The 14963-nt window shown below is 39.0% G+C and overlaps 1 protein-coding gene across 2 annotated transcripts in view; it reads right to left on the reverse strand.

Annotated features, from left to right (window-relative positions):
• Nucleotides 1-14963, reverse strand: part of LOC100533374 (heterogeneous nuclear ribonucleoprotein L) — a 35114-nt gene that overhangs the window by 9065 nt on the left and 11086 nt on the right. The window contains exons 4-14 of one of the 2 annotated variants that reach the window (XM_005106776.3): nucleotides 12140-12178; nucleotides 10603-10676; nucleotides 10236-10311; nucleotides 9534-9619; nucleotides 9010-9106; nucleotides 7236-7305; nucleotides 4291-4365; nucleotides 3795-3922; nucleotides 2940-3080; nucleotides 1943-2064; nucleotides 1286-1490 (exon numbers count right to left, since the gene is read on the reverse strand). In XM_005106776.3, the coding sequence (XP_005106833.1) occupies nucleotides 1286-1490; nucleotides 1943-2064; nucleotides 2940-3080; nucleotides 3795-3922; nucleotides 4291-4365; nucleotides 7236-7305; nucleotides 9010-9106; nucleotides 9534-9619; nucleotides 10236-10311; nucleotides 10603-10676; nucleotides 12140-12178 (1113 nt within the window). The remainder of the gene's footprint in view (nucleotides 1-1285; nucleotides 1491-1942; nucleotides 2065-2939; nucleotides 3081-3794; nucleotides 3923-4290; nucleotides 4366-7235; nucleotides 7306-9009; nucleotides 9107-9533; nucleotides 9620-10235; nucleotides 10312-10602; nucleotides 10677-12139; nucleotides 12179-14963) is intronic. The other variant, XM_005106775.2, reaches the window with a different exon arrangement.

Raw genomic sequence — 14963 nt, forward strand, 5'->3', positions numbered from 1 at the left:
AATGAACTTAGAGACGTTGTCGAATTTGGTTTTCAAATATTTGAGAACTTTTATGTATTTTCCAGGGTCTTTCCTGAGGCAACTTACAGATTTCTTAAAATTTCCTTTTATTGCCGACGTTTATCCAACCATTTCCGCCGGAACAAAATTTTTCCGACAAAAATCCGACTTATCCGACCTAAACAAAAATTTCCGACTTCCCTGGCCACCCTGTTTAAGATGCGAATGCGCGCAGGGTCACTGACCGGTCACAATAGCGAGCCAGACAACTTAGAAATCGGACGACGCTTGTATTTTCTTTTCTTTTTTTCCCCACAAGTGACAGCAGAGAGACGAGTCGGAGTATTGATTAAATTTTATTTGCACGGCAACACAGCGTTTATACTGCACAACCTGCCAGTCACAATTGTTGCTTTATCAGACTCCCGATGGCAAACTTCTCAGTGGTAACGAAAGCGAAAGTAGATCTTGATTTTCTCGATCGAGCCTCGGTGTCACATACACTTCCGCATGCCGCCATAGCCGCCTGTTCGCGTGAAACGTACTCTCGGACGGGGAAAAGCTGAACTAATATAATATCACATTCGCGACCGGCAAAATTGAACTTACTGACCTTATCGCACTTGGTTTTCAAATATTCCAGTTCCGTGATACTGAGACTATTTTGACAAAAGGTGGGACTTGAGATACCTGTAATTAGGTGTACTCGCCCAAGCTGAATCTCACATTCCAGGATGCGTATTTTTTCATGAAAAGTCGTATTCGCGTATTTTCAGCAAAAAATCCTACTAAAATACGTAAAATCGTACTGGTTGGCATCCCTGTTGCTGCTGTACATCAGTATTATACCTGTATCAGCGCAAAAATAAAACTAAATAGCAACAATATTTTTGTTTTTATGTCACAACGCCGCCGATTGGTGTCTCGTGGGGGTGTGTGTGTGTACGGCAGCGGCACCAATCAGGGTCCCTTGGGGGCGAAGTAGAGAAAAATATTCATGAAAAAGAACAACTAATACAAGACGCTGGTAAGGGAGAGTAGAATTTTTGTATCTGCAAAATGATAACCAATCAATGTAGAATTGTTCCAGTAGAACACAACACCCCAATCTCAATAATAAAGTATACCTCAGTCACCTTTACAACACAATTTCACTCTTATAAAAAAAGAACAAACCCTAAAGGAATCAGGAAAAGCTAACAAAAGAGATCACAAATATTGAAAAGCACCATCTTAGTCCTCCACTGCTTAGGTAAGACAAAATAAAAGCACCAAAGCTATTCACCTCAAAAACTTCCGATTCAGTAATGGTGGGCGGAGCATTGAAGAAGTGTAATACTTTTGACGGGCTCTGGATACGGTTTTTCTGGGCTGCCTCGGGGTTTGTGAAACGATTATTTCTGTTGCCCATGAAGTCTTTGTACGACAAAGTACCATCAGCCAGTTCATGAGGATTTGGAACCTCTTGAAGGAATGCTTGCTTTGACATGCTGAAATAAGGTGTGAATAAGTTCAAATAAATTGACAACAATGAAAATGAGACCAGAAGGACAACCCTCCCCCACCGTAATTTTTTTTTTAAAATAAGAGTTTTACGGCACTTGCAACACAATCAGGTCTAATAAGTGCCGAAGACTTGGAGGAGTTACAAGAGAGTAACAAACAGAAAAAAGGAGGGGGAGATAGAGACGATAAATTTTTTTATAGGAAAGAAGGAGCAAACCACACCAGAGCACCCAACAACCACCCACTGCTTGGTAAATGAACAAGATTAACAATTAAAGAATGTGGGAAAATAACAAAGAACTTTTACAGCTACTGATAAACCAGATAGTAGCCTCCCCCCCCCCCCCCCCAAAAAAAAAAAACCCAACAAATCCCACCACCTAAAAAAATACACTTGACTATGTCAATTTCAATTTATGATAAGTCAAAACCTCACCTTAGCTGAAGTTTATTGCCAAAGAAGAACACATTGTTCAAGTTGGCAATGGCTCTTTCAACGGAAATTGGGTCTCCCAGTTGAATCATAGCAGACCCCTCCTTGCTCTTCAAAAACTTGATCTGTAAATAAGTGGAAAATAAAACTGGCCATTAATTTTTAATAAAAAATGTTATGTAATGCAATTTTTCAACCTTCAACAATGTTACATTCACTAACAAAAATCAGCACTTGCTCAGTCCACCAATAGTAACACATACCCAGACATGACAACCACTCCATGAGCAAAAATAGGATTACCCTTCACAATCTGTCCAAAATATACGAGTTAGGGAAAAAGAATCAGTCCCCAGAACACTTAACTACTACATTAAGATTACGCAATAAAGCAAGGGTGGTTAAAAAAAAGTGAGCAGCAAATAAATGTAACTAAAAAAGTCTGTTAACACATCATTTATGATAAAACACACATATATTGCTAATGACACAAAATGAAAAATTATTTCCTTGTCCTTCACAAGTTTACCAAGTATTGCAAACAACTGTAATTAAAAATGCATACTTCCATGTCAAATTTCAAGTTGCAAATGACCAATGGAAACAAAATTCCAGAAAAAAAAGCAAATTTTTATGCAAACCATAAAAGGGTTCTTTAATGTGTTTTAGAAAAGAAGGAGAGTTATCGGAGTACTTGGCAGGTCTGTGTACCTATGAAGAACATAAAAACTGAGCAACAAATGACTTTGACGCATCAATCATATGCATGATATATAAACGTTTGGGTGACCACCCCCCACCTCACTCAGAACCCTATGGACTTAAACAAAATGGCATTTTCTCACAAGAACAATGGCGCTGAAAAATCCTTTTCAGAAATAAAGCCCTGAGAGTAAATTACAGGAATAGCAACAACGAACTCAAGATAGAATCGAACTTAGAGGTCTACAACCAGTAATCCCTGCAGCACAAATTACTAAACACATGAACTTTCTCTTACCCTGACAACATTGCCATACAGACAGAAGAGGTTGAAGAGTCGCTCGCAGTTCATCTTGTCCATGTTCAGTCCATACACCATGCACACAGCTCCCTGTGCACCCTGGCCTCCTTCATAACCTCCACGTCCAAACCTGTCAGGCTGAAGAGGATATATCAAATACCTTTTCTATAATATGAGAGTAAAACTGCAATACACAAAGTTAAAAAATGTACTTTCTGGGAATGCAAAGGCAAAATACACTTCAAACGAAGCTTCAGCCTCACATTTCCAGGTTCATAACATAGGCTACAAAACAACAGACAACCCATAATGCTAATCCAGCTACCTACTTGGAAGACAGACCATACTTACAAAAAAACCTAACAACTATAATTGCCAAGTTTTATTCATCTTGAGCCAATTACAGCATCATAATCTATACTACCCGCAACACCCTAAAAATAGCTTGATACAAGGTGATGTTACTACAAAACTCATTGAAGCTTCCATGTCATTCAGCCCACAACTCATCTCTTCATAGGATCATTGAAAACCAAAATAAAAGAACACCGAAACTTTTCAACGTCAACTGTCTGAAATTCCTTCCCCTCTCCCAAGCAACAGTATTTTTAAAAAAAAAATCACCCACATCATTCACTACTGACACAAAACTGCAAAAAACACAATTAAAGGAGAGTCCTCTCCCAGTCGTGGAAGACAGTCTCCTTTCATGGATGCACATTTATAATTAATCCGATTTACGAAGACTCGGAGCAGAAATTTTTGTAAGCAGATCAGTAATCTCTCTTGAAGAAATCCTGCCGAAATAGCACGGATTCAGTCTTATGTCTGATGATGTACTGAAATACTTACTCCACCCTTTGGTCCAAATCTGTCTCCTGGTCCGTATGGTCCAGGACCTCTGTTATATCCATCAAATCCATCTTCATAATAACCTCCAGGGCCACCAAAGCCCCCGTAATTGCTGCCAGCAGGACCATCTGAATAAAAGCGAGCATACAGCACTAAAGGACAAATGGCAACGCATAATGACAGCTTGCTTACTGGGTCAGAACTGTTCCATACATGACTCTTACCATTTTATTCAATATTGGAAATACATTTTTAACACATCGTAAGTGATAAGGAACAGATGTTTAGTTAACGCAGGTAAATTACTACACAAACTTGGACACACTAACTAGTAGCCCCTTATTGTATCTGAACATATGGTGAAGGTTTAGAGCAAGTTTAGAATTTGAAAGAAAAATAAAATAAATTGAAATTTAACTCTGTCCTATACTCCCAAATTCAACCCACCCCCCTCCCAAAACAGAGGCGGCTACTTGTGTCCAGTGGTAAGACATACTGTATGGAGCAGGGGCTGTACCGAAGCGAGGCTCTTGCAACAATGGCTGGCCACGACCTGCAGGGCCGTCCTTTCCTGTTGAGCAAACAAGTCCTCTTTAAGAATTTGTATGGTTAAACATGACACAGACATAGAAAACCCTAACATCTGAAATTGGGAATTCAATAGTACTTTTAAAAAAATCTACGAAAATCTACTACATATTTTGCGTTAAGAAATCCATTCACTTTAACATAATAAGTATACTCTGCATCCAGTGGTCCTTGAAATAAATGAAACAGTTATCTTAGTGAAAATATACACACTGTGGTGACAAAAAATCCAACCCAATAGAAAATAGACAGTTTCTAAAAGTTTTAGAAAATATCTGCATCTCATACGTCAAAAGTGCTAACTAAACGTGTGGCAGCGATGGAAAATCCTTCCCATGTCGCTAGTCCCATTTTTTTTTATAGCTACGAGTCAAAAAGGAGTGAAAATTTAGATGAGGTAAATTTTGGGGGGCTAAAAAATATATTATTTTCACATCAAAACTATTTTAACGTCAAATTCGAGGTTGAAAATGCAATTGGAGACGTTTTCGAGGCACCCCCATTGATGTGACAACAACAGAGTTCGAGAGACTTACAAGCGGTGAAAGCGAAAACATTTTGACATTTCTACCGACTCTGGATTCATTTTACTTATTTTTTATCCTGCTTTATTATACATCAAAATCCTAGACAGAACACCTCAGGAATTCCCTAGAAACTTGTGCGCATGTATTTATAGCGTCTAGACGTAGTGCACATTGAAAGAATGCACAGCGCGTCTGACGAGCTTAAAAAAATCTTTTTTTTTCAATCCCCATTTCTAGTCAATTTTTGTTAGGTTTAAGGAGTTTACCGTAAACTTTAATCGCGATTTTCTCAGTTCTAGTTTTCTCCTCTTTTCGGACTTTAAATGGCAATATCTCAGCTTCTAGTGATTGCATGAAATAAGTTAATTGTTCAGAAATGAATGTAAAATCAGACAATACAATCAACTAAATTTCCATATTTTGGTCAAAGTAAAGGATTTCCCCTCGCAGCCACACAAATATCTAGTGCATGCATGTGATGCCCCAAAACTGTGCAATAAATAGTAAAGAGCAGAGGGCCTACTTTCAAGAAGGGAATATATAGGCGCTAAAAAACTACTACACTATTACATTTTCCTAGACAGAATTGGATATAAAATTTAATCCTTACTTTCAGAAAAGAAAAGTCCCCAATTATAAGAACCATAAAAAGATCTCATGAAGAGTTTCAATTTTGAGCTGCACAATTCATAAATGCCGTTTTTTTTCAATAATTATTATGATGATGCTTCACATTTATGAGTTATGCAAGTGGGGAACAAACTCCATCCAGCAACAAAGTATTTCTTAAGATAATACAAATATAAGCAGACAAAGACGGGAAACAAAGCAAAAGTTCAGGACTCAATGTAACCAACATTAGACTCAGGCAGATCCAATCTACACACCTAAAGTTGTCAGATGTTCTTTCTATTTGAAGCACTAATGGTTTATCAGAGGAAAAATGCATACAATATTGACAATTTAGGACTTACTGACACAGTACCAATATACAGATGTATAATATATGTGAAGTGAAGAAAATATTTGAGGCAATGAACAGTTTAATGTCATTGTCTAGCGACATATACAGGGAAAGGGAAGGAATTACAAATATCTTCCTACTTCAGACTCAATCATCATTTTGCTCTACTCCGACATTACCAGTGAACCCCTTCAAAATTGTCAGCTCAATAACGTTGCCGTCCTGTTGACAAAGAGCCAAGCATCTCCCAGCCAACATGACCCGGCTTGCACTGCGAGACAGGGACAAAAAGTTCATCAACAATTGGGAGACCTTTCCGAATTGTGAAATCATAGTGGTAGTGTTGTGGTACCACTAACTGTGGAATGATTTCACTGGTTGGCAGAGGTGTGGATTGGTTTCACTGGTTGGCAGAGGTGTGGATTGGTTTCACTGGTTGGCAGAGGTGTGGATTGGTTTCACTGGTTGGCAGAGGTGTGGATTGATTTCACATGTAGGGATCACTTGTTGTCTGCTCTGTGAATGGGGTTCACTTGTTATCTGCAGGGTGGAATAGATTCACTGGGTGCCTGCAGGGTGGATTGGATTCGCTTTTGTGACTTCAGAATGTGAAGGTTCTCTAGTTGAACTGTACTGTGGTATGCAGGGAAAACTTCAATGGCGTGTTTATCCATGGTGTTTACAACCTGTCTTGTTCTGGGCTTGTTCGGTTGGATTGCGTATTTTGTAGGAATTCTGGGTTGGCAAATCAATTATGAGTGAACTGGAAGGTCGAGTGTGTTTGGGACTGGCTGAATCAGTCCTGGTGTGGTATCTGTTCGTGGTAGGTATTCACAGAGATGAAAGTCTAAAAGAAAGCGAGTTCACTATTTGAAAGCCAACTTGATGTGCTGTACTGTGATTCTGAAGCTGCAGTTTGCAATCCACACAAATTAATTACTTTCACCTTTGACACTTATGTTGAACTGAAGCGTCAATATTTTTTTAAAAAGCATACTTCTCTGTATCTTCTTTTTAATGTATAGCTTTTTTTTTCTGGCTGAAGCTATTACGAGACAGTTTAATTGGATGTGTGGATTGTATTGAAGTCTTGCAAAATTGGTGTACAGACATTTCCATCTGTAGTATTTATGTCACTTTCAGACAAGAACAAAATGATCTAAGACATTTCTTGTAGTCCCCCTTTATTCCTTGTGTAGGAAGGTGGAAGTAGGAAGCCCCATGTTGGTTTCAGCATAAAAAACATGAGTAGCATGTTGTCCTGTGGTGAGTGAAGCAAGTTTTTAGAAAGGTGCAATGCAATGCAAGGAAAGTGAAAATGCAGACTAAATTTACTGATGAAGAATTCAAATATTGACTAACCTCCTCCAAGAGATGGGTTTGTGTAGTCCCAACTTTCAGCATCGTTCCTCACAACATTCAGACGAGTTGGCTGTGAAAACAAAATTGCTTTTAACAAAATAATTCTTTTAAACAACCAGACCTGCCACTCTATGAAAACTCAAAATCAGGATCTCAGGGAGAAAAAAATTGGGATCAACAGCAAATCACAAAGGTGACTGCCAAAGCTGACTTAAAATTTTTCCAGAGGTGTCCATAAATGACTTGACCTATATGCCCTGTGTGTCTTTATTTGCGTGCGTGTGTGTGTGCGAGTTATTATTTTTTTGTAAATCCTTAAGCATCGCGTCAAGCACTCCTAGTTCAAGTGTCTATACCCCCCCCACCAATAAGTCACGAAATACATTAACTTAAGTTGACCCCGTCACGCAGAACTCACACGGCGATGTCATGTCACGCGGCGCGAATGAAACAATTTTTCTAACGGGTCCGACTAACGTTCACACAAAACACTCGGATGAGCGACAGTCGTTCTACTTCTAGGATGATGATGGCAGCCGACCGACCAAATGTGCCAACAAATCTCTTATCCCTCATAATGCATTCAGACTAAAGCAATGACAACGGCTGTAGGTTAGTCTTGTCAGCGCAGTTACATGTAGCTGGGTAAGGGTTAGAAAAACTGTCGCTTGTGCGAGTGTTTGGTGTGAACACGCAGTTACCAGACCTCGGACAAGGCTTGTATTGAAAGTAACAGCGGAACTACGAATATTATCGATTATTTGTATGTCCCAAATCGTAACAGTTACCTGGGTATCACCAGAGAATTCTGAGTGCGGCCAAAGATCACACACAACTTGGGGCGAGTCAACTACTAAATGCGGCATCAATATTTCGGGAAATAGTGCTCCGAGTTCCTACTGATAAAAATTCAAAGGGTGCTTCCCGCGATAAAGGAGAAGGCAGAGTAAGTTTTTAGAAAAATCCGACACAACAGCAGACTGGGACAAAAAACCGGGATACATGCGATCGAAATCTGGAAAATCCAGATGCTAGAGATTTGGGGCAAAAAATCGGATATCCCGACTAAATCGGGATGAGTGGCAGGTCTGAACAACTGTTTTTACCTGGTAATTACCCGTTCCCTGAAATTAAGGTACACTCAAAGAACCAGAAACAAAAGAACACACCTGCTGTCAACTGTCATTGAAAAATAGTTGCAATAAAATTCCCCTTCCTTTACAACACTAAACAATGAAAATGAAAAATTTATCCCAAATTTAAGATGAAGCGGTCAGTGACAGTTTAATTAAACAGTTTTAGCCTCTCCTGTACGATGACCCATCTGTGAAAGACACTGTTGATATGTCCTCCCAATAGTTTGTAAAATGAAATAACAGAATTTGATCAAAATCGTAACACTTCATTCCTGACAGAAAAAAAATGTGCTAATTCATTTTTAAACTTAAAATAACTTGCATTTTCCTGTTGTTTTTCTCACAGCGCCATGTGATAGCAGAGGAAAACCTCTCACAAATTGATATTATGACCTATGCAACTTTCAGCCAAACATAAACATTTTTGTTTTCATTTTTACCATAAATGTTAGAAAGATTTTAAAAGTCAAGAAAAATCATTGAACATTAAGTGCTTTGCAGTGAGAAATCCAACTTAAAACCAGTGTCTAACAGAACGTTTGTAACTTCCCCCAACAGTTATTACTTTGTCACTGGTACAAAGACAATATTCAAACAAGGGTCCAAACTAAAACAAAGTGAAAGCACAAACAAATTACCTTGGCATATTCAATCTTCAGTGTGCAGCATCCAGAGTAGATATCTGCTCCATTCAGATATTGCTTTGCTCTCTTGGCCGACTCTACATTATCAAACCTTGAATCAACTAAGGAAGTAATTTCATTCAAAAGGCAAAAACAAAATTCTTTGAATCACAACAAGTTTACAAATATAACGTTTCATTGCAAACAATAAGGAAAAAAAAAAACATTGTTGCGCTTGAAAACTTGAGGACATAAATATTTTGATAACCTAATCAGTCGATTAAAATACTATGTGAGCACAGCTGCCAAAGAAGTAATACTAAGAAAAAAAATCTTTAAAATTAAGTAGGCTAGCTAAAACACAAAACCTGTTTCATGCCAAGATTATACAGAAATCAGAATGAGCGAGATCACATCAATAGCGGCACCATCCCTGCTTCTACGATTAACTCTTGTCATGATCATATACTGGGCTGTGAGAACAAAAATACTGGACTATAAAAACTCTCCATGAAACGGGATTCACGAAAAAAGGATACTCAACCATAGCTTGAACTCCATTTTTCTTGAAGATGACAATCCTTTGTACTTGACCATAAGGTCCATTGATTTTGTGGATGACATCCTGTTGAAAAAAGTCAAAATGACAAGGTGACACTGCATTAACATACAGTCAAACCTTGTTACATTGCCAGCCCTGCTTACCCCCATGTTTTGCCAACGTACAAAGGGGAATGCATAAACATAGAATTTGTGCCTTTACAACCGCCATCTGTTCAGTTTGCACGGTCCTTATAAAACTAATGTAAAGTTGCCCCTCTATACCGCCGGAGGTACACCACTACACTCACTTGGTGGCTGCTTGATAATCTCTTTACCACACACATCTCTGCAAGTTCCGCCTATTTCTACTTTTGAGGAACGATTTAATTTCCACTTTTCTGTAGTTTCCACTTAAAAAACATGTATATTCTTTGAAACTCATATAAACTGTAGTTCAGATTACTTTCCCCTATCTCGCACATTACAGCTTGCTCACAAATTATTTGTACAGTAGTTTCAAACAAGCTTGCAGATCTAGCCATAATTTGGGCACAATAGCATAAATGAAGCCCACTTTTCTTTATTCTTTGGAGTTTATATTCATCAAATGGGACACAAGAAAATATGAAATACAAAATACATTTTAAAATAAAATTTCAATTCCTCCCCCCCCCAATAAAAATGATAAATGAACTTACAACTGTGATGGGGTACTGTGGGTTGAGGATAGTAAACAGCAAAATGTGATTTGGTGGTTTTGCATCCTCCCCTTCCCTGCACAAAGAAAAAAAAAATCATTTTTAAAACGGCATTGTAATAACAATATACAGTACAGTATATAAACATCAACAGGTAATCACTGGGCTGAGGGAGAAAGTACTGGCACAACAAATGTTACCTAAAAGAGCTCTTAAAAATGGAACGAAAACTCTGACAATATTCAAACCAATCTTTCAAATCATATCCTCTTCTCTCAATAATATGTAAACATTCTTTAAACAATTGTCCTGTTTTAATACCTACCAAACCGTTCCAAAGATTCGAAAGAAAAAAAAAAGTACATACCCTGGACGCAGAATCTTCTGGCTGAGTGAGAAATTGAAAAAAGCTGGCTGACCGGCACAGAAAATGGAGTTTCCCTGCTAGGAGGAAACAAAAAGACATTTAAAAAAAAACTGAAGGCCTTTCAAAAGCAATACAATCAAAATTACACCCTACAAACTAAAACAAACTTCATTTCAACATACAGGCTCTTTGTTCCACAATCTCCTATTTCAAAGACAATTACAGAACTGAAACAGATGCAAGAACTACTGAAACGACATTCTGGTCAGAAAAACAAACACATTTTCTAAAACAGCATAGCCATTTAGGGGGCGAGAGACATTATTCAACTTCTTTTCTGTCAAGTAAAAGTATATGTGAAACAAGGAAACCCTGCGAGGAAAAAAAAATTGGGGGGTATTTTCATTTCATAGACCTGCATGTGAGCCTCAACCAGATTATCTGAAAATTTTGCGCAACACCCCCCAATAAGAGCTTTTGTGGGAGTCATAAGGAAGGACTTCTGAGTAACGAGCAACCACCCCAACAAACACAATAAAGAAGAGACCTAACCCTAACCCTACCCCAAAAAAGAACCTGCAACGGGCCTCAAGTAAAAAGGCCAGCACAAGTCCAAAATTTAAAAATTAAAAAACCACATTCCAAAACAAACAAGGAGCTATGGCCTACATCTACATTGCTATAATGGGGTTTGATACAATAACACTATAGAATTGGAATATGAATCCTCCATATATAGATCTAGATCTAGTAATCTTCTAAATAAATCTAGATCTAGATCTTGTAGAACAAGTGAATAGGAATAGGCCTTGAACTAGATCTAGATCTAGAAATCCGCAGCCGATTCCGAATAGAGGGACTCAGCTGAGTCTAGAATCTAGATCTAGATTCTAAATAAACAAATAATTCACTAATGTCACGCACCTGATGAAATGCTTTTTACCAACATTAATATTACAGCACATCCTATGATAGGGCTTGACACAATAGAATTGGAATATGAACCCTCCATTGAGGTCTATAATGATCTATATAAATCTAGATCTAGATCTAGATTCTATTAGAACAAGTGAGTCGGACTTGAATGAATCCACACGATCTGAACAATTGAATTAGTCAACAAACGAAATTCAAAATGGCCGCTCGAGCACGAAACTGAAAGTAGATGATTTAGGTCGCCGTCCTTTTTCGTATTCGCATTTCTACTCAGGTTCCGACAATTATGTCGGAAGCGCCAACGTCGGCACGAAAACGAAAGTAGCGACAAAGCCGACGAGAGAAAATGGGGGCGCTGGCAGTCGGCCAGGCCTCGCACTACGCACATTGATTGACAGGTGGGCCCTAGCGATAGCATCGGCCGGCTCGCAGGTCGAGTCGCGATTGTCGGCAAACATGCAGGTCTAATCTCAGTTCTAGAAGGGAAAAACAGGTACTTTGCATTTACTCCAAAATATTTCAACAGCACTTAAATCTCCCAGAGTTAACACTCCTCTATTGTGAAATAACTGATCAACTGTAACCGATCCAAGCCACGTACCTGACAGTATTCCACACAGTTCTTCGCACCAGTAATGTCCTGTACAAAAGGAAAAAAATTGTTTTAAATTTTATATGGTACAAACTTCTATAATATAAATGCTCTTGGGCATATACATTGAATAAATTTCCTCGATAAAGTTAAGGGTGGAGGGTAACTGTGAAAGAAAGAGTGGAGTAAAAAGAGGCTGCTGAAAAAAATAATTAATTAACAAAATACTAACAATAACAACAAAGACATCCTTAAAATAATACATAACATAACATCCCACCAAGAATATCAGTCCATTGCTTTAGTTTACTTTAGCAAAGCTGTACCACATCTTTTCAACATAGAACATATTATGAGAGCATCAGACATAGTCATTGTTGCAATATGGCACTTGGCTTGCATCATCAGCTTTTACTTGAGAGAGTGAGACATCCATAATCCGAGTAGCAGGAATGTGTCTCCCCCCGGTCAATATCAGTCGTAAGACGCAATGTGCCATTAACAGCTACGAGGCTTGAAAGGCAAAAAAGTGACTTTCCACGAATTTTTTTTTTCATCTATTGAAAGCCCGATATATTCTGCTTCATTCAAGATCAAAATAAACAACTATGATCAACAGAGATGCCAACCAAACAAAACCAAAATGAGTATTGGGAAATATGAAAATGTGTATTTTCAGGGGAAAATGTGTATTCTCCACGACCGACCGACCAAGTAGTAAAATGTTCAGGTTGTCCAGCAATATTTTCTGAAAAACATTTACGAGCTCACCAGCTTGAAAAAGGGAGCACACAGGCGTACAATATACATGTATCCTGTCAACAACATGTCAGTGTTCAGTGTCGTACTGGGGTCTTGTTTGACTTAAGTATTTCAGTCTGTTATAATATTTTCCACTCATTATTATTATAAAAAATTAATCCTGTTTGGAGCGTTCGGAAGTGCCTAGAACAAGAATTTCGACTATCAAGAACCAGTCTAGGTGTCATGATTCATATTATGAACTGACAGACTAAAATTATTGCTCAAACACAGAGAAAAGCAATAACTTGAAAGGCTCAAGTAGACCCGTGCACTGTGAGAGTTGTAACAACTGTGGGAGGGCAAGAGGCAGTGACACTGAAAATCTGCCAGTCTTGAACAGAAAGCTACAACAAACACTGTAGGTATAATTTACTATCACCCATTCAATGACACGCGAACATTTTATTTCAATTACACAGACTTGCAAAGTATGAAGGGTCCCGATTTCGCACACAGCCTGCACCAACGCGCGCTTTGCAGAGAGCTCTAATCAAAATTCTGAAATTTGCCTCCAAGTTTTTGCCCTCTGGTGTTGCCTTCACTCCCCCCCCCCCCCCTCGAGTGTATATAAAAAAATCAATAATCCCCTCCCGTTGTCCTATACTTGGCAACGCCGTTACTCCCATCAAACACGGTCTTTGCTCACACGATGCCGCATTTATTTGTGATGCGAATGCGCGCAGGTTCATTGACCGGTCACGATGGCGAGCCCGACAATCTAAAAATCTGACGACGCTTGTATTTTCTTTTCTTTTTTTCCTATAGTTCAAGTAACAGCACAGAGACGAATTCGAGAAATTTTATTTGCACGGCAACACAGCGTTTACACTACACAACCTGCACGTCACAAATAAGTTGTGTTATCAGTCTACCGCTTGCAAACTTCTCGGTGGGGGCTCTCGTGGCCTAGAGGTTAAGGTGTTCGCCTCTCATTCAAAGGTCCCGGGTTCGAATCCGGGTAGCGACCAAAAAATTTTCTTCTCTAAATTTGTCTCCTTTCACCTCCTTTCCTACTACTCTCTAGCAATGTTCTGTCGTCTGCTTTCGTCTCCTCTTTCTGCCCCCCACCCCTTCACCTCCTTTGCCCCCTCCTCTGGGCTTCCGATTCTTTCTGCAGCCTTTCTACTGCTACTCATTGGCTTCTTCTTACTGCGGTCTTTCAGCCACACCCCTGATCTTCTGGTAGGAAAGATCTACACCTAGCCTTCTCGGACAAGGGTGAAAAATCTCGGAGGTCCCGTGTGCAAGCTGTGCACTTTAAAGATCCCTTGGTGGACTAAAATCGATAAGAGTAGGCTTCGGCCGCCACCCGGGCAAAATTCAAAATTTCCTACCAACTGAAAAAGTTTAGTGTGTCCCGCGCGCTCATATGACCTTATGCAGTTGCAAGCGCCGTAAAACACTTACAAAAACAAAAAGCAAAACATCTCGGTGGTAACGAAAGCGAAAGTAGATCTTGATTTTCCCGATCAAGCCTCGGTGTCACATACACTTCCGCCTGCCGCCATAGCCGCCTGTTCGCGTGAAAGTAAAACGTACTCTCGGGGGAGGAAAAGCTGAACGAATATTATCACTATCGCGACCGGCAAAAATTAACTTACTGACCTCATCGGACTTGGTTTTCAAATATTCCAGTTCCGCGATACCGATACTATTCTGACAAAAGAGGGGACTTGAGATAATTAGGTTTACTCGCCCAAACTGGATCTCGTATTTTTCGCATTCCAGGATGCGTATTTTTTCATGAAAAGTCGTATTCGCGTATTTGCGGCAAAAAATCGTACTAAAATACATAAAATCATACTGGTTGGCATCTCTGAATCAACTATAAATATTGTATTTATTTTGGGGGTGTGTGTGGTTTGTTGTGAGCTTGGGTGGCGAGATATAGGAATTTGGACCTTGCTGCTGTGTAGCTGTGAGATTATTTATACAACCATTATCTCATGGCCACCTTTGCTTCAACGTTCTTTATTTGCAACTATTTTTTATTAAAATTTCGAGCATGAATGGTCTGAAATGTAAACAA

This window comes from Aplysia californica, unplaced genomic scaffold (genome assembly GCF_000002075.1).
Source record: "Aplysia californica isolate F4 #8 unplaced genomic scaffold, AplCal3.0 scaffold00555, whole genome shotgun sequence".
In the NCBI taxonomy this organism is placed as follows: domain Eukaryota; kingdom Metazoa; phylum Mollusca; class Gastropoda; order Aplysiida; family Aplysiidae; genus Aplysia; species Aplysia californica.